The sequence below is a fragment of the Pundamilia nyererei genome, unplaced genomic scaffold, assembly GCF_000239375.1.
Source record: "Pundamilia nyererei isolate P.nyererei 1_Seehausen unplaced genomic scaffold, PunNye1.0 scaffold00022, whole genome shotgun sequence".
Taxonomy (NCBI): Eukaryota; Metazoa; Chordata; class Actinopteri; order Cichliformes; family Cichlidae; genus Pundamilia; species Pundamilia nyererei.
In genome coordinates, this window is record NW_005187423.1 from 2255385 (window position 1) to 2279720 (window position 24336).

The 24336-nt window shown below is 40.0% G+C and overlaps 2 protein-coding genes across 5 annotated transcripts; one reads left to right on the forward strand and one right to left on the reverse strand.

Annotated features, from left to right (window-relative positions):
- Positions 1 to 2280: 2280 nt before the first annotated feature.
- g3bp2a (G3BP stress granule assembly factor 2a) lies at positions 2281 to 9193 on the reverse strand. 3 transcript variants are annotated; one of them, XM_005726908.2, is made up of 13 exons: positions 8984 to 9193; positions 7186 to 7304; positions 7023 to 7104; positions 6501 to 6674; positions 6019 to 6109; positions 5787 to 5892; positions 5489 to 5669; positions 5090 to 5191; positions 4460 to 4562; positions 4297 to 4356; positions 4055 to 4186; positions 3829 to 3947; positions 2281 to 2661 (listed from the first exon to the last, which is right to left on the reverse strand). In XM_005726908.2, exons 2-13 carry the CDS (start codon positions 7278 to 7280, stop codon positions 2389 to 2391), a joined length of 1518 nt encoding a protein of 505 aa, XP_005726965.1. In that variant the 5' UTR covers positions 7281 to 7304; positions 8984 to 9193; the 3' UTR covers positions 2281 to 2388. The 3 variants fall into 3 exon arrangements, with proteins under 3 accessions (XP_005726965.1, XP_013764742.1, XP_013764743.1); XM_013909288.1 differs by having other exon boundaries at positions 3820 to 3947; positions 8984 to 9192; XM_013909289.1 differs by lacking the exon at positions 8984 to 9193 and adding an exon at positions 7873 to 7893 and having other exon boundaries at positions 3820 to 3947.
- A 2519-nt stretch (positions 9194 to 11712) lies between these two features.
- Positions 11713 to 23736, forward strand: pkd2 (polycystic kidney disease 2). 2 transcript variants are annotated; one of them, XM_005726910.1, is made up of 15 exons: positions 11713 to 12656; positions 13077 to 13190; positions 13872 to 14005; positions 14758 to 15008; positions 15110 to 15334; positions 16094 to 16322; positions 16407 to 16577; positions 16699 to 16880; positions 16980 to 17100; positions 17208 to 17306; positions 19328 to 19449; positions 19561 to 19678; positions 19825 to 19988; positions 22324 to 22471; positions 22864 to 23736. In XM_005726910.1, exons 1-15 carry the CDS (start codon positions 12236 to 12238, stop codon positions 23071 to 23073), a joined length of 2709 nt encoding a protein of 902 aa, XP_005726967.1. In that variant the 5' UTR covers positions 11713 to 12235; the 3' UTR covers positions 23074 to 23736. The 2 variants fall into 2 exon arrangements, with proteins under 2 accessions (XP_005726967.1, XP_005726968.1); XM_005726911.1 differs by having other exon boundaries at positions 19828 to 19988.
- Positions 23737 to 24336: the final 600 nt, after the last annotated feature.

A 24336-nucleotide genomic window follows, 5' to 3' on the forward strand; every position in this document is an offset into this window, starting at 1 on the left:
TTTAAAGTTTAAAAGCCATTTCCACATCTGAAAACATACCACAAAATTACCAAGCATGACTGTGAAAATCTACCTTGACGATACCATACTTATTTACCACGTCTTGTTTCAACTGCGAGTGAGAAGGAGAAATTTCACACTAATTACGAAGAGCAATTTCTTTTTTGCAGCCAGATGAGAAATTTGGAGAGGTTGTTGTGTTGAGACTGACGAGATTGTCCCAGAAATGTTGGAAATAGTGCAAAACCACCAGACAAGGAAGACCTCATTAGTATATTTGTCAAGAAAAATGCTACATCATCATTTTACTTCCCGTTTCAGTGCAAGATAACAAAAGGGAAAAAAAGAAAAACACGTTTTCCTTTCCAGCCGAAACCAAAAGGTCTTCCCTCCCTTACACAGTGGTAACAAAAAAAAAAAAAAAAAAGGAAAGAAAAATGCTAATGGACAAGGAGGAGCTGACATGTATGGCATTCAGATAACTCAAAATATGCACAGTGAATAATCAGCATATGAAAATACAAATGTTTTAACGCTAGAAAAGTGAGTGCAGTTATTTGCTTGTCTGTAGGCTGGAGGGGACCGACGAGCCCCACGCATACAGATCTTTACAAAAATTGTTGCAGAGGAAAAAAAAAAAAACAACAACAGTCTGACAACTTGTGAGTCCAGGGGTCAACCCGATTGCTGCCATGAGGCGATCAAAACTACGGCTAGTGTCTGAATTTTATTCTGAGACATCGCCGAAGCGTCAGTTCAATGAAATCGTGGTCGTGCGGAGCTATGACCTGTTAAACCAAAAGACCAAGAAGTCACTGCCACCATTTTTAATGTACCTTTTGGGTTTTTTTGGAGGATGAAGTTCTTCAGATGTGGGGCTGCACCTCTTTGCTGTTTTAACAAAACAGAGCATGAGGCCCCTATTGTCTCTACAAAACCCACGACACACAATTACAACAAATGTACAAAACTCACAGCAGATTATCTGTAGTAATAAAACAGTATGGAAAATGAAATATGCACCTGAAAAACAAATCTTATGAATACTGCAAGTATTTTTTTTTTTTTTCAAAATCTGCTCTCAGCAGATACCAGTTCAAAAAAAGAAAGAAAAGAGCAGCTGTGTAGCAGCCCCAAACCACTTTTAGCTTTAGTAAGACTGGAAAAGGTGAAAGAGAAGGCACCATCATGCTTTTATCAAGTCGAGAGAGAAATGGATATACACAGAAAAGCGAAACATATAGTAAACTATGATTTTTGCTGTACATTTATTCAATTACTCCGCACTTAAGACAGGAAGGGAGGGAAGAGGGAGAGAGGTGTTGACCATCCCAGTTTCGCAGTCTAGCTGGCAGGACTTAAAAAAAAAAAAAGAAAAGAAGAAAAAACTAAACACTCAGAATCAAGAGGGGAAAAAAAACAAACAAACAAAAAAAAACAAAACAAGAGCAAGCCGCCATCATTACTACTCTTCTATTGTTCAGCTTTGTTTCTCATTTATCCTTTGTTTCCTCACTCATCGGGTGTAAGTCCAGGATTAGAGGATTTTTTTTGATTCATAAATGAGAGAAAAGTGTCATGTAGATTTGTTTATCTTGTCCATCCAGCAGTAATCGAAAGGTTGTTTTGGGTCAAAAATGTGAAAAGTACATTGGTCACAGCCGACGGGCTGCGAGTGAGGCCTGCCCCGGTTAAGTCGTATCGCTTTGAGACAAAACAGGTCTCTCCAGCTGCGTCCCGAGCATGGATGTCAACGTAACATGACAAAAGTACCCATTAGTGCATATTGATGAGAGCACTATGCAATTTTGAAGCAGTGGTCTCTCAAAAAAGAAAAAGTAAAAGGCAAGCTTTCCCCCCAGGAACTGCACAGAACTTTGCATCTCACTCTTCTCGACCTGTGACGGGCAGAAAACCATACCATATAAAATGTGCAATAGAGGGGAATTCTTGAAGCAGCGCCCCAGTTAAGTCAAGGCATATATAATCTCTTTTGATGGGCTGTATTATTGTGGTTAAGTCTCATCAGTCCCTCCTAATGTGGCAGATTACTCCTGGTTGGTTTGCCTTTTTTTCCTTCTTCTTCTTCTCGCAAATTTACAAATTAAAGTCTGCGAATTCTTGAGAAACCTGAAAAGGATGCTCAGCTCACAACTAATAAGCGACATTTTTTTTGTTTGCTTATTTTGTTTTGTCTATTTCACAAACAAATGGTTGACAGGCTGTGTCACATTCCAAAGCATAGAGGGAACAAAAAAATAAAATAAAAAACCAAACAAAAACAAATATATACTTTTATACATGAAGATTTCTTTTCGTTAACGAGAACGGTTGAAGATGAAGAACACGATACTACTTCCACACTTGAAGGGAGGAGGGGCGCTCTTTTCAGCGACGAGGGGTCGTGAAGCGGCCCTCTCCCTGGCCACTGGAGCCCCTTCCAGAGCCCATGCCGGGTTTGGGGGCCATGCTACCACGAGGCGGCGGTCCCCTTCCATCACGCATCATCCCGCTTCCCACGACGCCTCGTGAACCTCCGGCACCCCGATCGTTGCGCCTCATGTCCCGACGTTCGTCTCCCCCACGGGTCTCTCGTTCACGCACTGCTCTCGTCTTCTTCTCCTCCACGTTCAGACGCACCTCGCCTCGAAACATGATGGGCTGCAGGGAAAATTAAGAAGGGCACGGTCAGTTTCACTTTGCTCCTCTCCCAGACTATTTAAGCATTACTCTCCAGGTCTGTTTCATTCAGGTGGCAGCGACCCAGAGTGAAAGGACACTGGTGAGATTGACATTGCTGCCAACTTGAAAAGCGTGTTTTTAAGGTTTATCCTTACCACCTCACTGACCAATAAAACCCCACTATTACCTGCTGCTGTGTAATGGCATCAATTTCAATATCAAATGCAATTTCCTGGATTTTTCTTGTCTCGTGGGCATCACTGATAACCCCAGCCTCAAACAGCAAAATCTTTCCCCACCCAATAAAAAGGACTTGAGCATGTCTGCAGGACTGGTTGAGGCAGAGCTTCCATTTTTGTTCACTCCCTGAAAATATGATTCTTTACACCTGCACTTATGCATCAGTGTGCTGGATCTTCTCCACTGTGTCAAAATGGCCACTCTTTAACTTGAACTCCAATTTTGTTAAAGAAGAGGCAAAACCTTTTGACTGGGTTTGGTGGTGTGCAGACATTTTGTTACTGTGGTCCCCCAATTTTTAGTGGGCAGGTATAAGGTAGTGCAGAGACTTCAGGGAATTGCAGTAACACATCTGCTTATCGTCTCATCATGGATTCACAGAGAAAACAAAACAAACATGCGCTAGGCTGGATGTCACAGATTCAGGATTGGACACTGATAAAGACCCATGATGATGCTTGGCATGAAAGTTGGGCCAGTTTGACAGCAGAGTTGTGTTTTGTCTGTCAGTGGCTAATTTGCAGATGCACTAGTGCAAGCAGTCAGAACAAGATTTTTCACAGAGCCATCAGGAAGAGAACAAAGTCTGAAACCAGTCTAGACACACTCAAGGAAAAGACCCTTGAAGTTTTTTTCCTTTCTCTGGGTGGAGACATGATAGCAATTTGACTTCATCATCTTGCTTTCCTCTTTGCATATTTAAAATCTCAATATGTGACTGACAGGACAAGGGATGCAAACAAATATATCACAGAAAACAATGACTTATGTTTCAATCAGTATGTATTCAATCTGAGCACGTAGGTGAACCCTAGCATCAAATGAAATGTAGCAATACGTGTCACCAAAATCCACCACCAAATGAAACAAAGTGGGTAATGAAATGTTGATACATGCCCCTTCTACCTTGGCCCCCAGGATTCTCTGCACAGGCTCCGAATCGTCAAAGACAACAAATCCAAAGTTAGGCAACTTCCCACCAACGCCCTTGGTGTTGATTCGCAGTTCCACCACAGTTCCATATGCTGAAAGATCAGGGGATAAATAAAAATTCATCAATTTTGAATATTTTTTAATGTGGAAGAAAATAAATATATTAAAAAAATAATTATATATATTTTTAAAAGCATACTCATAAAAAACTCTTTGAGCTCGTTTTCATCAATGTCATGTGGAAGATTGCCAACAAAAAGCTGGTGGCTGTCAGGGTACCGAACAATTCGCCTGCTATCCGTGTCACCAGACTCTGAATCGCCCCTGCTACCTGCAAATCAGAACAACAGGCAATGAAAATGTAGAATCACACATCGGATCAACAACTGAAAAATGTTCTCAGTAAGAAATAAAACAAGTGCTTTAAACAGTAATATTTACCTTTGTTCACAAAACTCAAGTGCTGTTTTCCTGTTTGAGAGTCTGAAGATGCAACGCCATCTAAAAAGCAACACAGACGTACAGATAGTATAAATAAACCAGATTTAAACAAAAAACCAAAACAGAGGAATCTTCAATCTGAGGAGGTCGGTGTTAGCATTACCAGATCTGGGACCCCGTGGAGTGAAGGTTGGTCTGTCGCGAGTGCGCTGGTCTCTGGGGCGAAGAGGTGCCGTCTGTGTCTCCGGCTTTGCATCGGCTCTGGGCTAAACAACGCAAATAAGAAATTAATATCATCTCAGCTTTATCTAGGATCAGACAGAAATCTGTCCTTTTGTGCTGGGGCTGTATGTCATTCTGATCTTGTCCTGACAAAACTTTTCCTTTTTACTGGTTGTTCAACATATTGGTTGTTAGCATTCAAGCGGTTGCTTCAGGTTTTAAAGAATTGCTGAATTTCCTCCATATTTTCCTTGAGGAGACTGCATATGCTGAATATGCCTGGTTCCAAATGAAAATTTTTATTTTGTTTGCCACATGAAATCGGAAAAGTCCAAACACGTGTTAGTGTCCTTTTCAATGAGCAGAGGTCATTCACACATGTGTACCAAAGTTATTGCTCTTCTTCATCACAAACATTCAATGTGATGCACGTTTGAAATGAGCACTGCAAGAGACTTCTAAGAAGGGCCTACACCTATCAGAGGGGCACCTACAGTATCTCATTATTAAGGTTTAATTTACAACAAGCTCTCTTGGTTTTTAAGTTAATAAACTCATGGTAGTTATTTACCTGTGAGCTTGGAGCCTTAACAACATGGGGTGAGATTCCAGAAGAGGTGACTGTGCCAGAAGGAGGCAGGTTTTTACTGGTCACCAAGGCCCAGGAGAAAGGCTGTTAGGAGTACAGTAACGCATCATTAGGGCTACACTGATAATGCTCAACAGCCACACTGTCATATCAATGTTTGTAACTTTGATTAGAGCGCATTAGTGCCATGTGGATTCTGTATCGTCCTGCTCTGTGCATCTTAACATTACAAAATGCATTGTTTTTCCTTCTGGCTTTAAAACTGGATCACAGTAAAGTTGTTATTCTCTAAAATGTTAAATGCATCACTTTAGATTCAATGAACTTGTATTGCCCCTTGTAATATGAGATGGAAACCACTAAGAAGTCATTTCTCCTCACCTTGGGAGGCTCCAGGGTGTTTGGTGGAGACTCCACAGGGACTGGTGAGGGTGCCTTCTCCTCCATCTCTTCAAGAACCTTCTCCTCGACCTCGGGCTTCGTCTCCTCTACCTTGGGCTCTGGTTCGGGTTCCGGCTCCGGCTCTGGAGCTGGTTCTTCCATGGGCTCTTCAACTCCGTTGCTGCAGACCACAAATAAGGAAACATGAAACAAATGAGTCACCTCCGCAGACGGATCATATTTGAGAGACTTTCATCTTACATTTGATTGCACCGAGTTCTAATCAAGTTCTGCGTACCTGACGGGGTGAGGTTCATAATAGGTGCTGCTGTTTGGGCTTTCCTGAAGTGGCTCAGGGGAAGTCGGCCTCTCCTCTGGCTCCTCTTCAACCTCCTCCTCCGATTCTGCGGAAGCAAAATAGTTAAAAAAAACAACAAAAAACCAAAAAAAACCAAAAGCACTTTAAAATATGAACATTACTTAAACTCACTAGTTTTAAGAAAAAGAAAAGTCACTCATGAAAATCTCACCCTCATCAAGCTCAGCTTCGGAGTCTCCAAAAACCTCATCCTCATAACAGAAGATGTCATTGTGGACGTAGAACTTGTTCGCCACTGAACCCTGAGAACATGAAAAAAAGAAGAAAAGAAAAACTATTTAATATTTATACACAAACGGCACATGTTACAGTACTTCATGTATATCTTTTCAATTAGGCTGGTCTTGTGTAGCCCTGATAAGAATTTATTAGTCTTTGTAGGTTTTCAGTCATCCAGGTCATGGTGGTTTAAGGATCTTGGAAAGAAAGCAACTGTACTTTTCACAAGTAGCGAGTTTCATAAAGATGTTCAGCAATTATTCAGAACTGAAGATGCCTCTTGGATGAGAGGTGAAATGTCATCACAAAACTTCTAGTCGCTTTCTTTCCAAGATCCTAACACTATTCACTTATTCCCTTTATTGTGAGGCCACTTTGAGACATGTGGGAGCACCAAGAGGTAGAAGCACTCACCTCGGGAGCAAGCACAAACGTTTGCATGAACTTCCTCATGGGTTGACCATTGTTCGACAGTTCTCCGAGGACTTGTACCACCACTCCATCGCTCAGTGTGGCATGAGCATCCACGTGCCTGATCTTTGTGTGGCATTCACTAAACTGCAGCGACATGACCTTCTTGTGGATTTCCTAAAATATGCAGGGAGGGGAGAAAAAAAAAAAAAAAAGAGAGAAAATGAAGGAACTAGGAAAATAGGAATCTTATTTCTAGACTCTCAAAAAACTTTTAATTACTAATTTGGCAGGTTAAAAATCAGCAGAATTTACCCAGTGTGTTTTAATTTTATAAGTATACATCAGCTCAGGGTGCAAGATGGTATTTTTACCTCTGGCAGTTTAATAATACCATTTTTTTACTTCCCCATACATATATTCTTTGCAGACAGCGACTTATTTAAAACGTTTAAATTCCATTAAAATGACATTTCACTAAAATTAAGTATTACCCCATTAATGAACTGGGGCTACAGTACCTACCGCTTGCCCATACACTGCTTCTGCCAACTTTCCACTTGGGTCGAGTCCTCCATGAACGTAGGAAGAATTCCTCCCGTAAAACCTAATCGCAAGTTAAAAAGCATCATTACCCATGCACAAATTTCCCATCAAATAGACTGTCATGTAAACATTTTGCAATTACCTGTGCAGAAAATCTGGTGCCTTGTTTAAGAGTGTGTAATACTGCCTCACAAACTCCCGCCCTACAAGCAGGGGACTTGGCTTCTCCATCACCATTTCTTTGGTAAACAATATTAAGTGCTGAAATGAAAAAACAAAACAAAAAACGACCAGGATTTAGTTATAATACTGTGAAGAGCATGCATTTAAACATTCAGTTGGTGATTACACATACCCTAAACCACATTAGCAAAAGTGAAAATATTTAGTTTGTGGAAAAACATCGTGGAAAGACTACCACATAATACTTAAGATAACTCAATACTATTAAACAACACCGTGCATAACTAACAAAAAACAAAACGAAAAACGGCCATATATTTTTAGCAACACTCAAAATTCCTCCACTAGGATTACATCTGCATTTTACAGCACTGGCTTAAGCTAGGCAGTCATAATAGAGTGGCAACTGAGTGACGGACACAGAAAATGAAGTTCAGAATCAGTTAAAGCGCATCGTGCATTGTTTGCGGTCAGGCCATTTTAAGGAAGTCCATGTTGAGCACACGCAGTTGCAGTGCCTGAGGTAAACATGGATGTATCTGAGCAGCAAGTACAGGAAGTACAGAAAGGTCTCCTCTTTGCTAGAAAAGCGCTTCGTTTTCGTCGTCTAGGCCCACGTTTCATCAAACCAACATTAACTCCATACCAGAAGCAAGACAGTTGACTGTTTAGCTGGCTGGCTAATACACTAGCCGACATTCAACTGCGCCATCACGTCTATCCAATGAGACAAAGAGGGAAACCAGCTGATGATTAAAAAGGGAAGCTAGTAGTGCAGGTGCTCTGGTTAACGAGTGGAGAAAGCCAGTGAAACTACCGCTAAATCGAGTTGCAACTGTACATCACGTTCATGTGTTATATCTGCGTAACCATATGTAGATGAGTGGCCTGCTATAAAGGGCCTTTTCGTCTAACCACATTTTGTCATCTTTCACGTTTATCACGTTAACAGACGGATCCAAAAACCGCACCGTATGTGCGCCAGTTTTAGAAGTTTAATGAGCACTGAAACGTCGTTAAGCTGACACACGTTATATAGTGGACTGAATGAATATGAATGCCACTACCGGCCTCTTTGCTGTCACCGTAAACTGCTAACACGAGCCCAGCAAACTGAATCGAAACTCGGAGCCTGCGACACTGCTAACTGGCTAACACTAGCGTTAGCTGAGTTGTGGCGTCGTCGTTTTTTCTTTCGACAGGGACCACTTGTTCAGACAGCGGGCATATTTCATTTACACGCAACCCTGGAAAACAGACAACATCCACACATACATACAACTAGCAAGCTGTTTGAAGGCAGAGCTCGTGTAAATCAAGCCGACCTGATGTTAAACCCGGCGTTAGCAATGGCTAGGGCATTTGCCATTGTAGTTAACCAACAGAGAGGTTCCACTACTGATACTATCCACTCACTCTTTTAAAATTTGTTACAAAGCCCAAGTAAGATAAAGCTCCCTCACACTTCTGTTAGCCAACGCCTGAGTGTCCAGCTATTATCAATGAAACAAGTTAAGAGCTAATGCTAGCTCTCAGAGACAACAAAGGAAGACGATTTAACTAACTTGATTCAGAGTTAAAACGTCTAACCACACAGCTAATGTGGAATATTTGCACAATAATGACACATTTTAGTCGCCAACTCTGAATTATTACTCGTTGTAATCGATTGGAATAGTTGCGGTGTAACTACACAATGCAGCTAACATTAGGCTAGCTGATGCTGTAACCATTAGCTTAGGGGAATGCTAACTTACCTTGTGAAAGACCTATCTATGTAGACAGAATGGTGTGTAATAAATAATTATGAGCAACCGACTGTAAAGGGTTCTGAATTACAGAAAATCCCAAATGAGATACTGTGCGATTTCCCACGCTGCTCTCACTGACAGTTTATGATCTCTGCTCTACCAGAGATTGAAGATTTAAAGCGATAGCTTCGATTTATTGTTGTACCCCTGCAATCCGGGGCTGGGAACCCCCATTACACAAATTGAGCCAATGGACTGATTACACTGGGCAACAAAGAGAGTGACGTCAGATAAATAACCACGCCCCTACAAAAACTATCCGCAAACGTGTGGAGCGTAATTGAAACGGTACTCATGGACAGGAGTGTTTTTAAACTCTTTAGTTGCCCTGCATTGAGGTTTTTGCGGTGTTTTGATATCGTCTATGTTGATATATACGTAATTGTCTGTAGCATGCATACTGCATGCATAATAACATGCATACTGTATACTGTTTAAACGTGCATATCAAATCCATAATTCTGTGATTACAACGCATTCTTTTGGTAAAAATCTCATTACAAACCAGTTCTAACTGTGAACAACTTCTTCTCCTTATTCTCAGCTGTTCCATTTAGGGGGTCCACCTCTAATTCTCCTTATCACTAGTATCCTCTTCTGTCACACCTACCCTCTGCATGTCCTCCGTTACATCCATGAATCTTTGCATATTCAACAGTACTCTGTCCAACATATACACTATCCCTCTTCTTCATATATCCGAATCATCTCAGCCTTGCCCATTTATCCTCGTCTCCAAACTGCTCAACCCGAGTTGTCCCTCTGATGTACTCAGTTTCTATCTGGTCGCTCTCAAGAAAATCTTTAGCTCTCCCACCTGTACGTTGGTTACCTGTCGTTTTCTTAGTCCCACCATCTCCAAACCACATATCACAGAAGGTCTCACTACCATGCTGTAAACCTTCCCTTTCACTTGCCACCACCCTCTGTTCTCTGTTCTAGGTATTTAAACTCATCCACCTGCTCCCTATTCTCACTATTGATTACAGTGTTGTCTGCAGGCATCATAGTCCATGAAAACCCACCTGACAACTATAGAAGAAACTCATCTCTATCAGTCGAAAGATGACATAATATTTTTCCAGTACACCAGGGCAAGACCGTTTCTCAGTCAAAGTTGTTAGTTTATTTTGATTTGTGTGCACTGACTGTTCTGCTCTAAGATGTTTACTGTATGTTTCTCTGTCTTCGGATTAATTACCTGTGGAGACAGAGCAAAAGAAAGCTTTGTGAAACTTAACTGAGACTTGACACTAAAAGTGAGGTTATTTAAACCGATGAAACAACAGTGAAGCATGATTTCTGACATTTAACTCTATCTTTGATTTTGGGTTTCCCAAAAGTGGATATTAAGCACCACCATGTGGTCAAACAGGCTTAATGCCTGTTACTGTGGGACATTTTTTTCTTTGCTGGTAAAAAAAAGAAAGAAAAAAAGAAAGAATAAAAACCTGCACAAAATGTAGGGAAAGGTTAAAAATAATGAATCTTGGTTGCTTGGTGGTTGATATATGTGTTTTGTCACTGACGTAAATAGAAAAAAAAGCTTGATTTAATACTTTTACAATGTTTCTTAAAACAGTTTGGTTTACTAAATTTAGGTGAATAGGCAAAGTTTTGCTGATTTGATGTTTTAAAAAATATATAAAAGTTAAAGTCGAAATAATTATTTTGTAAGATGGGTGACTTGTACATTTTTAATATCTACAATCTGGAAATCAGACAAGCTTGTTTTTTTAAAAACAAAAAACCTTGGTTTTAAATTAAGAAGGAAAAGGCAAAAAAAAGCAAAACCCGAACAACCGGGCAATAAAAAAGGAAAAACCCCAATAACAAGGCTTAACAAAAGGCCGGAAAAAAAAAAAAAAAAAAAACCGAAAGTGCAATTTTTTTTTAACCTCCAAAGTATTGAGAAAATTTTTTTCCATAATGTTTGGACACATGAAAACACATAATACAAATTAAATTATATAGTAACTAACAAAATGGAAAGCAGACCGTAGCTTAACATCATTACCGAACTAAACAAAATCACTGAAACCATGTTTGTTTGTGGAGTTTGTTTTTAAATATGTGCTTGAGATTTTAGAGTTGTTGTTACACCCATGTATAACTACAGAAGCCCAGTGTGAAAGCACGTTATTACCAAAGGGTCAGCTTGACCAATTTACGGCCATGATCATGCATTTTATTTAGAAGCTAAAATGCAGCAGATCAAATATAGTTCCCGCTGAGTTTGACGGGGTTTTTTGTTTGGTTTGGTTTGTTTTTTGCATGTGGAGCACTGAAATTTCTGACCTCCTGTCAGTACGCTCCTCTTAGCCCAGTGCCTTGTTGCCATAGCAACCACAGACCCAAACACGCAGCGCTTGTGTAACTTTATAAAAAAAACCTGTGTTACATTTTCAGTAAGTGCAAAGCTTACTGGTTGTTAAAAGAAAGCTAAAAAAAAAAAAGGTTTTCAAATAAAATTACAACTATTTTTCAAATTCTGAATTCTGGGTTTTACTAATTAAATACAACCCTACACCTTTTACACGCTGTAAATCCAAACAGTGAAATCTTGTTAAGTTTTATTAAGACATTGGGGTTAAAAAATTTTTTTATATCAATTTCATTAAAAAAAAAGTTCCCCCTGTGGTATTTTCCATCCTTTACTGCGACGCCATGACTTCTACTGTAACCCGAGTCCAACCCAAGGAGTTTTTTGGGGAAGAGTAACAAGAACAAGATGGCTGTCCCGGGATGAGAAAACTATCTTCTTTTTTTCACGTAAACACGGCATTTTAATGCGGCGGACAGTTCAGTCCAAATACCTGTTTATCTAACAACTTTAACCACTTTAAAGGCATCACTTTGAAACGGACGTCGTTTTTCACGGGACTTTTCGGGAAGTTTCTAACGGTTTGTTGAGGGTGGAAACTACTGCATTAGCTATGAGGAGCAGGACATCGTTACTGAGATCTCTTTACCGTGAATTTTACGCACACGGCAAGGTTTTGTGATCTCATTCAATTGGCCATTTGACTAATTTTCTGCTTTATTTGTTTGGTTGTTTTTTAAGGCGTTTAACAGTTTAGTTTGTCACCTCTGAAAGCTTCAGTCACTGCTGTTTATGGGTAACATTTAGCTTTTTCGCATGCCCGCACCATATTATAATAACAAAATACATAAATAAATAATAATAATAGCTGGACCATGAGTTCATCTCGAGTCAGACCCCAGCAGCTGCCTCAGAGCCAGGCTGCTAGGTCGGCAAACAAACTCGACTCAAGTGAAGGGATAGAGATGGAGAACATCCAGCATCAAGACCTGGGTCTCGGTGGAGTCGTAGGCACCCCGTCCCCACCTTCGCGACAGGCGTGGAGCCGGGATAACCCGGGTTTTGAACCAGAGGACGAGATCATGGAAGCAGACTGGCCTCAAGCGAGTCCCGGGAGAAGGTCGGCGTCCACGGCCTCCGGCAGCAGCTGCAGCAGCAGCGGTCTGGGTAGCTACAACCGTGGGGGCAGCAGCACCAACATCCCCCGAGGAGGACTCTATCCAACCCCGACTTTGGAGCAGCAAGACAGGCATGGGCACCCCAGCTGTCTGAAGCAGATACTCCAGAAAATCAGAAGTAGGTGACGATTTTTTATTCGTATTGTAAAGAATAACGCCAAAAAAAAACTTGTACGGTTCACTGACAGTCATGCTATTTTTTTACTAAGTGTTATTTGTGTTTTTACTTTGTAACTGTTAATAAAGACGATGCACGCATAATAAAAAACAATACTTTATTTTCGTCCATTAAAGTAAGGAATCACATATATGTTTGAATTCTGTATGACCACCGCTTTCTTCTCTATTGTTATCAGTAAATCTGAGTTTAATAATTGCACTAATATTGTCCTGATGTGTCAAAGCCTTTATTTATCTCAGGTTTTATGCAAAGATGGAAGCCTCGAGTGTTGTCACTCTTCTAAACTTTCCTGAGATAGTTGCACATTTTGTCTCTGTGTAAATGTTGCACGTTAATAGTTAACTGTTTCCTTTGTAGTTCTGTGGGGCACAGAGCTGATGGAGGAGAGTGACAGCAGTCGAGAAAGATACCTCAGGAATGTACTGAGGGAGATGCTCACATATATCGCATTCCTGATCACCATCTGTATCTGTAAGTAAACATGCGAGTCTTGTTGTGTCCTTTAGGAGTAGTTCCTCAGAAGTGACTTATTACTTTGATCATTATTAAGAAATACTTAGGAGATCCCCCTGATAGATAGCATAAATTAAGCTCCAGATAACAGTTGTGGAATGAACTGAAAATGACTCATGGACAGTTTAAAATGTGGCATCTGTCCTGTTGCTGAAAATTTACTTTCCATACTCACAGCTTAATGAGTCTGCCAGAAAATCTAAATTTCAGCATTTGTCAACGGGCATAAATTCAAAAAAACAGCACAAATTTCAAATGGCAAAAAGAAGTGGCATGTTTGGGAAGAAAGTTAAAATAAAATAAAAAGAACTCATGGTAAAGTTTTCCCTTCTCTCTTCTTGCTGCAATAAAAAATGCCAAAGTGTGGTTTAGGGTGGATCAGGAAATGATTTCCTGGCAGACACCATTAAGGCTTATTTTGCCAGCCTGAGCCCGACTGTTAAAGGCATTTTCCAGAACTACTGAAAAACCACAGAGAATAATAATGCATTACAAAATTAAAAGTAGATTCAGCCTAATTTTGAATTTAAATGTTCATAGGGTCCTTACACAGTCAGAGTGCATGTAAACTGTGTCATTGCTGCTGGTGCTAATAGAAATTTCCTTCTCTTTCCTGTCATATCCTGATTTGTTCTGCAGTGACCTATGGGATGGTGAGTGTAAATATGTACCATTACACCAAAGTCATGTCTCAGCTTTTCCTGGACACGCGGCTGTCTGCCGGGGATCCCTCTACTTTTAGGAGCCTGTCAACCATGGAGGATTTCTGGAAGGTAAAGTGTAACATTCATCCTGTCGTTGATGTCTTTTACTTTTCTGCAGTTTTGTTATCATTTCACAACATCTCAAGAAAGGAAGGTCATGTTTAAAGGAGTACTTTAAAGTCAACTTTTTCAACTAATGCTTATTTGCTCCCTACTGACCAGATGCATTTGAAGTTTCAGATTTTGGTGATTTGGTGATAGTGGTGATTTTAATATTCATGTCTGCTGTGATGCTAAATCCCTGGTCAAGGACTTTCTAAATGTTAATGACTCTTTTAACCTGACACAGTGGGTCACTGTCCCCACTCATGAAAAAGGACACATACTGGACTTGATCCTATCCCAGGGGTTGTATTTGTGCGTTACAGAAATATATTACTTGTTTAACAGCTTCAGTCATCGTTGTTGTTTTTATTCGTTGTTGTTGTTGTTTTTATTGCTTCATTGTCGTGCATTTTCCTTGTTTAGTTGCTCTTTAGTTTGTATAGTACTTTGTATATGTAGTATGAGCTGTTGGAAATGTGCTATATAAATAAGTTTGACCTTGATCTTTAGTTTGTGTTAAGCTAAGAAACTTTAACTTTCGGTTCATATTTATCAAATACATGTAAGTGTGGTGTTGATCTCATCTGTGAACTATTTCTTTATTTTAAAAGTGCATGGCAGTTTTAGTCTTGTGAAGTTGGTGTCCATCAGTTCAATCAGTGCAAACTTAGTAATAAACCACACTTTTGATTACAAGAATTAAAGATCTTTCTCAGTTCACAGAGGGACCTTTCCTCAATGGCATGTACTGGGAGGTGTGGTACAATAATAAGAGCCTGCCAGAGAATCAGAGTCTTATCTACTACGAGAACCTCCTTCTTGGGGTGCCACGCCTCCGACAGGTCAAGGTCCACAATGAGACCTGCTCTGTCCATGAAGATCTGAGGGATGAGGTCCAGGACTGCTACAACCTATACACCCTGACCAATGAGGATACTGCCCCCTTTGGTCCCAAGAATGGAACTGCGTAAGTTCATGAGTTTAAATTGGTTACATAAATATGTATCATATGGGATGCAGATATATTACTATCTACATCCTGTATGTTTCTCTCTTGGCCTCTGTCAGGTGGTTGTACACCCCAGAAAGCGAGATGAATAGCAGCAGTTACTCAGGTCAGGTGTCTAAATATGGAGGTGGAGGATATTACCAAGACTTGTCTCGTACCAAAGAGGAGTCAGCCATCCAGCTGCAGGTTCTGAAAGATCACTTGTGGCTGGACAGAGGCACTAGGGCAGTCTTCCTCGACTTCTCTGTCTACAACAGCAACATAAATCTTTTCTGCATCGCCAGGTAAGAATCAATAGCCTTGTCATAAATTATAATGTTGGGTTGTAACAGATTTATTGAGCTGAAACTATAATAACAAAACTACAGATAACATACTTTGAAATCATTATTATAGTTAAACGTAGGTACAAATATCTTCAAGAAAATGCCCAATTTGAATGTTTCCTGAGTTTGCTACTGAAAATTCACAATTTGAAAATAAAATAAAGTAAATCTAAAAATAAATTTGCTGTTTTAATTGCAGCACAGAATAAATTTACTATAGACCCCTCTTTTCAATATATCATTTTTTAGATTTTCCTCTTGTATGACTGGACTATTAGTTTTAAGGTCTTTATAAGCAGAAATGGTGAAAAATGCCCTTAGGTCAAATTGCCTATTTTTGGATTCGATTCTTGAATTGAAACTGAATTTAACAAAAAGTAAAAAGCTTTTAGTATTCTGTTAACTAAAATGTGTGTGGTAGCATATGGTTATCACCCGGTGCCTATCCACATTACTTTGCTGAACCTCAATGGTGGTGACTAGTATGGATGTATACACATGGCTAAATCCAAGAAGGAAGTTGCTGAGGAAAATACTCACCAACTTAAATCTACTTTGCCTTCCATTGTTAATGAGGATTAGAAAACCTAATCATGCTCCTTCCTGACTTATCATCAGCCAGATTCTTGATTTACACACTTTAGTTTGATTTGTTTCCACAACATAACAATGCCAGCTACCGTTGCAATAGCTGACTAAATGTGGTGCATTTGTCAGGTTGCTGGCAGAGTTCCCTGCTACTGGTGGCGTAGTGACCTCTTGGCAGTTCCAGACGGTGCGACTGATACGATACGTGTCCAGCTGGGACTATTTTGTTGGGATGTGTGAAGTGGCTTTCTGCCTATTCATTCTCTATTATGTGGTGGAGGAAGTGTTGGAGATCCGCATCCACCGCCTACATTACTTCAAGAGCCTGTGGAACTGTCTCGATGTTCTTATTGTCACGGTGGGCATCAAGGTTAATTTTAGGATGATTACAAATTTGATTTGATTTGATATTCACAGACTTTCACTTGTTTGCTTCTTTCAGTTGAGCGTTGTTGCTATTATTATGAACATAACGAGAACAGCCATGGTTGGAAACCTGCTGAGAGGCCTGTTGGAGAACCACACTGCTCACCCCAGCTTTGAGCCTTTAGCCAACCTGCAGGTTCAGTTTAACAACATGGCTGCGGTTATTGTCTTCTTTTCCTGGGTCAAGGTAAAAAAAAATCTTCTTCCTTTACTTCATTATTCATCCAAGAGACCTTCAAGGAACACTTAGTGGAATTTACCAATGCAGCAGAGTCGACTAATGCGAACACTGTCTCACTTCCTCTCAGCTTTTTAAGTTCATCAACTTCAATAAGACCATGAGTCAGCTGTCCAGCACCATGTCTCGCTGTGCCAAGGACCTCATGGGTTTTGCCATCATGTTCTTCATCATTTTCTTGGCTTACGCTCAGCTGGCCTACTTGGTGTTTGGAACTCAAGTCAACGATTTCAGCACTTTCCAAGCCAGCATGTAAGAGCCTTGAAAATTTAGCTAATGAATGTAGGAACACCTCAAACCAGTGTTATTTCCTATTGTTGTTTAAAATGTTTTATTTGTTTGTTTGCATAGATTTACCCAGTTTCGTATCATTTTGGGAGACTTTAACTTCTCAGAAATTGAAGAAGCTCATCCAGTTGTTGGACCTATATACTTTACAACCTTTGTCTTCTTCATTTTCTTTATTCTCATGGTAAGTAGAGAATCCACGTGATTTGTTAAATAAGTAACCTTTGTTCTGGGTTTTAAAATTAATGCTCAGTTATCCTACAATATTTTCTCTCTTTATTTTTTACATAGAACATGTTCTTGGCTATTATTAATGACACATACTCTGAGGTGAAGGCTGACATGTCCCAACAGAGGTCTGAGATGGAAATGACAGACCTTATTAAGAAGGTATTGAACAACATTTCTATTTCATTGTTATTTGTTATTAAGGCAGATTTCTTTTAAATTGGTTTTGGCTTTGATAATAATAATAATAATAATAATAAGTATAAGCATGTACACCTGAAAGTGTGATTTCTTGGGTGTGACTGAATCTTAACAGGGGAAGTATTATGACACACTTTGTGGTCTGTTGTATATTTACTGTGATGTTGTTTGATGCTCATATTAAAGATCAGTTAGGCCATGTCCTCTCACCTGAGCAGGCACCTTGGAACGAATCTGGGCTGTTATGTCGAAGCTTGTATCTAAATAAATAGGGAGAACCATGACTTTCATTTCATCAGTTAGTGGGAAGTAAAAACTCCGGACATCAGAGCTGTGAATTTGGATGTGGCTGAGATGGGGGCGGGGCTTTAAAGCACAACTTCTGTCTTCAAAGAAATGCAAAGAGCAGCCAGTCACAAGAAATTAAGTTTCATAATGATGATGTTATGTGGAAAATGGGCAGACATCAGGTCTTGCTGTGGTGCATTCAAGTGTAAAAACTCTGCTTTGTAGTTTTAACAAAAAGACTGATGCTTTTCTCTTGAATCTATCTGAACCATGTGTGGAGTGTTGGGTGGGCAGTATTTTCTGCTTTTTGTGAGGTTTTTCAGGCTTTCCTTGCTGAGAAAAAGTGGTAGGACTGCAGTTATGTGTTTCTATTGCTGTCCAGAGGTGGCAGAAGTACAGACATTCTGTACTTAAGTATAACTAAAGGGTATTAAAAATATTCCAGTAAAAGTTGAAGCATTGAGTCAACTTCTTTATTCAAGTAAAAGTAAAAAAGTACAGGCTCTAAAATGTACTCAAAGTAGCTCTTTGAAGGACCTTTCTACCAGTTATTTTTGTGCTAAGCTAACTGAACCTTGTATTATACTAATGGTAAATGGCCTGTATTTGTATAGCGCTTTTACTAGTCCCCTCTAGGGACCCCAAAGCGCTTTACATACCCAGTCATCCACCCATTCACACACTGGTGGAGGCAAGCTACAGTTGTAGCCGAGGCTGCCATATTGCGCCATCAGCCCTTCTGGCCAACACCAATAGGCGGTAGGTGAAGTGTGTTGCCCAAGGACACAACGACCGAGACTGTCCGAGCCGGACCCGAACCGGCAACCTTCCGATTACAAGGCGAACTCCCAACTCTTGATCCACAACCGCCCTATGTATAATGTAATTATAAAATAATATTAGTACATAGAAATACAAACTTTATTTCATTCTACATTGTATTTCTAATAAAGGTATAAAAAATAGCACTATTTTCTGTTTCCTCCATTGTAGAGACTTTGCCTCTAAACTAGAAAATTAGTAGGGAAGAGGCTAAAATGGGATTCAGCAGGTGGGAGAACCTTTAAATCCACCACAGTACAGCAAAGTAACCTGTTTATCCTGCACTAAACTGCAGTCTTTTCATTCAATCTTTAAACAACACATTTAGTCTCCCTCTGTTTTTTGCAGCATGTATAACAATGTGAAAACACATGTCACATGGACAGACACGATATTTGATTTTAAAACAAGAGGACTTACATGTAAGCTTTAAAGTTCCAGTTTATGATATCCCACTGAGCAGTCCTTACATTTAAATCCAACCTCATCTTCCTCTCCTGTCTTTCTTATCTTTCTCCGTCTTTGAGTGAAGTTAGCGCTTTCTTTTCTCTCCCTGCTGGACGTTTAATCAGAATCAGAATAACTTTATTGTCATTGTCACAGGTACAACAAAATTAAAAGTGGTCCCCGAACAGTGCATCTAGCAACACACTGTGTTTGTTTCAAAATGTAGGGAGTGAAAGTAAAAAGTTGTCAGAAAAAAGACCTACTCAAGTAAAGTACAGGTACCTGAAAATTCTACTTAAGTACAGTAACGAAGTATTTGTACTTTGTTTCTTCCCCCCTCTGTCGCTGTCAGTATATTATGGAAGAGACTCATTTATATTACTGTAAATATAATTTGAAATATTTCTCTGGTTTCCTTCCCTCAGAGTTGTAACAAAGCTTTGATGAAGCTGAGACTAAAGAAGACAGCAGTAGATGACATCTCAGACGGTTTGCGTCAAGCTGGGGGGAAACTGAACTTTGATGAACTCCGTCAGGATCTAAAAGGGTGAGGAAACTCTAATTCTGCTAAAATCCCTCAGAGTTGTTGTGCTCAGTTTGTTGAATATAACACTCATGCAGCCTGTCTTCAGTGTGTACTGTCTCTTAATTTCATCAGAAAGGGTCACACAGATGCAGAGATTCAGGCCATCTTTGCCAAATACGATCAGGATGGTGATCAGGAGCTGACAGAGCATGAACACCAGCAAATGAGAGATGACCTGGAGAAAGAGAGAGTGAGTGAAGTCCCAAGCTTTTATTTTTACCATTTGGTAAAACAAGAAAAGAGTGTTATTTCAGTAACTGATCAGACAATCTGCACATAAGTGCAACAATGCAGCCACAACAGCAGATGTTCAGTGTGTCTCTGCTCATACGCTAGGAGGACTTGGATCTGGAACGCAGTTCGCTGACTCGACCCAGCAGTGGGCGGAGCTTCCCTCGTACCCAGGATGACTCAGAGGAGGACGACGATGAGGACAGTGGTCACAGCTCTCGACGTCGTGGCAGCAGCTCTGGGGGTGTCTCGTATGAGGAGTTTCAAGTGTATGAAGTTTTTTTTTTCCTTCCTCAGATTTATCAGTAAATGATATTTAAAGAAATAATAATAATAATAAATAAACTGCTGGGCAGACTCAGTTAGTAGAGAAAGGACCATGGTGATAACTGGATGTAAGCATGGAATGAAGTCTAATTGATGACAGTTTTTGGTGATTGTGAAACATTGGAACATCCTGAAGTATAGCTTAAACTTGCGCAGCATGAAAACATTTTGCCAGGAACAAATAATAATTTTTTAAATATATTTTTATTATATTAATGAACACATAGTCATGACAGATTTCCTAAGAGTGCTGGACAGACTAAAGACGAAGTTTATTGTCAATTCCAGAAACTAAAACAACAACAACAAGAAGCTGCAAGTTCAAGTTTAGATCTAAGGTCCAGATTTATTACAGATTTGTTAACTGTCAGTATTTATTATAGTAAGTTAAATATTTCTTCGTAACAGTAGCTGTGTCTGTCAGTGAACTACAACTCTACTGTATTAAATTTATGTGGTTGATGACAATAAATAGATATCAATCAGGCATAACATAATAACCAGATGCCTAATATTGTTCCCCCCTATTGAGACATGGACTCCAATAGACCCCTAAAGGTGTGGTATCTGCAGATTCGTTATGTTCTGTTAGTCACGAGGTGCAGCCTCCATGAATCGGAGTTAGGGATGGGTATCGTTTAGGTTTTATCCGATACCGGTACCAAATCGGTACTTTTGAAACGGTGCCGGTGCTCAAACGGTGCTCAAACCGGTGCTTAAAGAATGGAGAACACAAAATTGGTCCAAAAACCTCTCATGTTCAGCTGTTTTTTGTAAAAATATAACAATGTTAGCCTTTTCTGCAGCTATGGGGCATATATGGTATCACTCTTGGCTGGAAGCAGTGCTTAAACAATGGAAAAAACACAAACTTTGTCCTAAACCTCTCATGTTTAACTGTTTTCCACTTTTTCTTTGGTCATTTTAGCCTTTTTAGCCAGGGTGAAGGGAGTATCTGCCAAACAAGAAGACAGCTGCATGTAGCTATGATGATGTTTGCTAGTTCACCTTACATGCATTAATGTAATAACGTGGTTAGCCTACTCAACGTAAATTAGCTACTCACGCAGAGAAGAACGGCTGCTGCCTCCATCATCCGTCATCATTTCTGCTACACTGGCAGGGCTAGGGGCCAGGACTCTCCTCTTCGTGTTTTTGGGGGATGTTGCATAACAGGCAACCCACCCGCAGTAGATGCGCTCGGTGTGAGGTCTCGCAGCAAGCTATCAAATACGGTGCATTTCTCGGCTTTTAAAAAAAACGCTATGCGTCACCAGGTGTTTCATCGGATTTGAGGTGTTACCTCCTTTGACAGTATCACAGTATCAGCTTAAAGCACTTGTTGCTGCTGAGTTTGCATATTTTGCTATGAAGTACAGCCAGACTTTTCGCCTTGGGCATTTTAATCTGTAGCTCTGCTCTAACAGAACGTACATACCTGGCCCCGCCTACTATCCTCGGAAACGTAAAATGATTGGCTAGAATCTAAAGTGTATCACAGCTCAGGAAAAAAAAGCACCGAAATAAAGCACCGAAATGTGCGCTGCTTTTCGGTCTGGTTACTACCGTTTATGTCAGAACCCATCCCTAATCGGAGTACTTTGTCTAGCACATCCCACAAATGCTTGATTAGACTGAGATCTGGGGAATTACTTATTCAGTAATTTGAGCTATAGTAGCTCATCTGCTGGATCAGATCACACCACATGCATCGGGCCAGCCTTCACTCCCCACATGCATCATTTTGGCCTTACCATCTATCATCCTGTCACTGGTTCACATTGGGCCACTTTTGATAGTTACTGACCACTGCAGACCAGGAACACATCACAAGAGCTGCAGTTTTTGTCCAGCTTGTCCCTTGTCAGACTCACTCATATCTTTATGCTTGCCTATTTTTTGTGCTTCTAACACGTCAACTCTGAGGACAAAATGTTCACTTCCTCCCTAATATATCCCACCCACTAACAGGGGCCATGATAAAGAAATGCCCGATCGGTGTATATGCAGCACTGGACATTAGCGAAACTGCATCTGTATTACTGCAGATGTGTTAGCATCGTCCCTTTGCATATCTGCCAACACGTGCTGTACACAAAGACTAATAATGTAATAATGATTTAATTTTGTCATCAGCTAAACTCATCAGCTAATGTTGGCAGGCAAAAATGGGTATTGTGTGTCACGTCGTAGTATTTCATGCTGTTCTGAGTGATAGCAGCTGCAGCGCTATATGACATTTAACAACAAGAGAGAAAATCATTCTTTGTTGTGCAGGCTGGTGAGACGCGTGGACAGGATGGAGCACTCTATCGGCAGCATAGTGTCGAAGATCGATTCAGTGATTGTCAAGCTGGAAGTCATGGAGAGAGCTAATCTTAAAAGAAGAGACGTGGTGAGCAGGCTGCTGGATGGAGTCATGGAGGTGAGGTGTTAATATGTTATTATGTTAATAATGTTATCACATGACTGAATGCGTCATTTGTAGTGTTGACTTATGGCTGAATTGCACCCTGCAGCTCCCCTCAGTTGAGTTTTAAAACTGTATTCTAGCTTTTGAGGTTTTTAGGTATTTTTTATTGTTTGGTTCATCACTCTCAGTCACTCCCTCGAACAGTGATGAACACTGTGGTGAACACTATCGAACATTTAGGATTTAAGCAAGAGTCTTTTTTTTTTTTTAAATACTTGCCTTACATTCAGGAAGAAGCTCAGAATGAGTTATTATAAGTTAACTGGATAAACTCACGAGATGAATACGTGTGGGTTGAGCTGACGTTAACATAGTTTGACATTTAATCTGTTTCCGTTTGTCAGGATGAACATCTGGGGCGGGACACAGACACACACAGAGAGCAGATGGAAAGGCTCGTCAGGGAGGAACTGGAGCGCTGGGAGTCCGATGATATGGTCTCACAGGTCAGCCACCCACAGCCGGCCACTCCTGTTGGCCCGCGGCCTCGCCCTTCCTCGTCCTTGTCCACCGACGGCCTCGACACAGGCGTGAATGGGAGCAGCCATGTGTGAAGACTTGGCATGCTGAACTCTGCAAAGAAACTTTATTGGATCCTAACTTAATATGTGGGTCTTTGTTTTGCAGCAGAATGTGCTAAAGCTCATGGAAGGTGTTTAACTTACTCGACATATTAGAGAGGAAGTCAAATGCACCTCACCTGGTATACACAAATGCACTGAAAGAGAGAGGCTGTCACACGCAAAGGGTCTTTACTCAGTCTCACGTATTATTTTGACAGATGACGAAAGGTAAACAAAACAGACAAGGTGCTGAGGAACAGTGAAGGATTTAATCATTACACCACAGTATTACACACGCATGTACCAGCGAGCAAGTATATTCAGAATTCAGTGTATGATTTTAATATTACATGCTTTCGATCGCTGTATGCACAATTATTAGCATTTACACAAAAGCCCTTTCTATGAATAATAATGTTGCTGATTACTTTTTTCATCATTTTAATATGCAGTAGGTACAAGCGTGGCACTTCCTGTCACATTTACTCATCCTTCCAATGAATTAGCTTATCGTTTTATGATACATATTGTAACTTTAAACAAACTTCGATTTGGAGTGCATCCAGTGTTCATGGGAAACCCATGCATTATTTTTCCTTTTTTTAAAAAAAACAAAAAGAAATCTGTTGTGCCAAATAAAGTGTTATCATAATACATCAGGGGGACTTCACTTGGGTTTATCTCACTTTACAAGAAAACATATATATAAAAAGAGAGAGAAATCACATATTATATACAGTATTACAGATGAGTCATTATTTCAAAGCAGAATCAAATAATAGTCATACTGTCTACTGATCTGAACAGAAAATAAACTGCACCCACAAACTTCCCTGAGACTGGTTCTGTTGGAGGTTTCTTCCTGTTAAAAGGGAGTTTTTCTTTTCCACTGTCTCCAAGTGTTTGCTCATAGACGGTAATGTGATTATTGGGTTTTCCTTGTATTATTTGTAGGTCTTTACCATACAAATTAAAGCGCTTTGAGGAAACTGTTGCTGTGATTTGGTGCTATATAAATAAAATTGGAGTGAACTGAAAAGTAGGCCAAAAGTCATTTTGGATTTGTCTAAGAACGAGAAAGTTTAGATGCAGCAGTTTTAGTACATTGACATTTATTTGCAAATGAGGTTAAATTAAAAGATATTTTACACATTTTAAGGTTTTCAGTAACCAAAATTTGGTTTGTACTTCAAATTCTTCCACATACACTGATTTAAAGTTACGTAAAAAAAAAAAAGTTTCTATTTCAGGAGA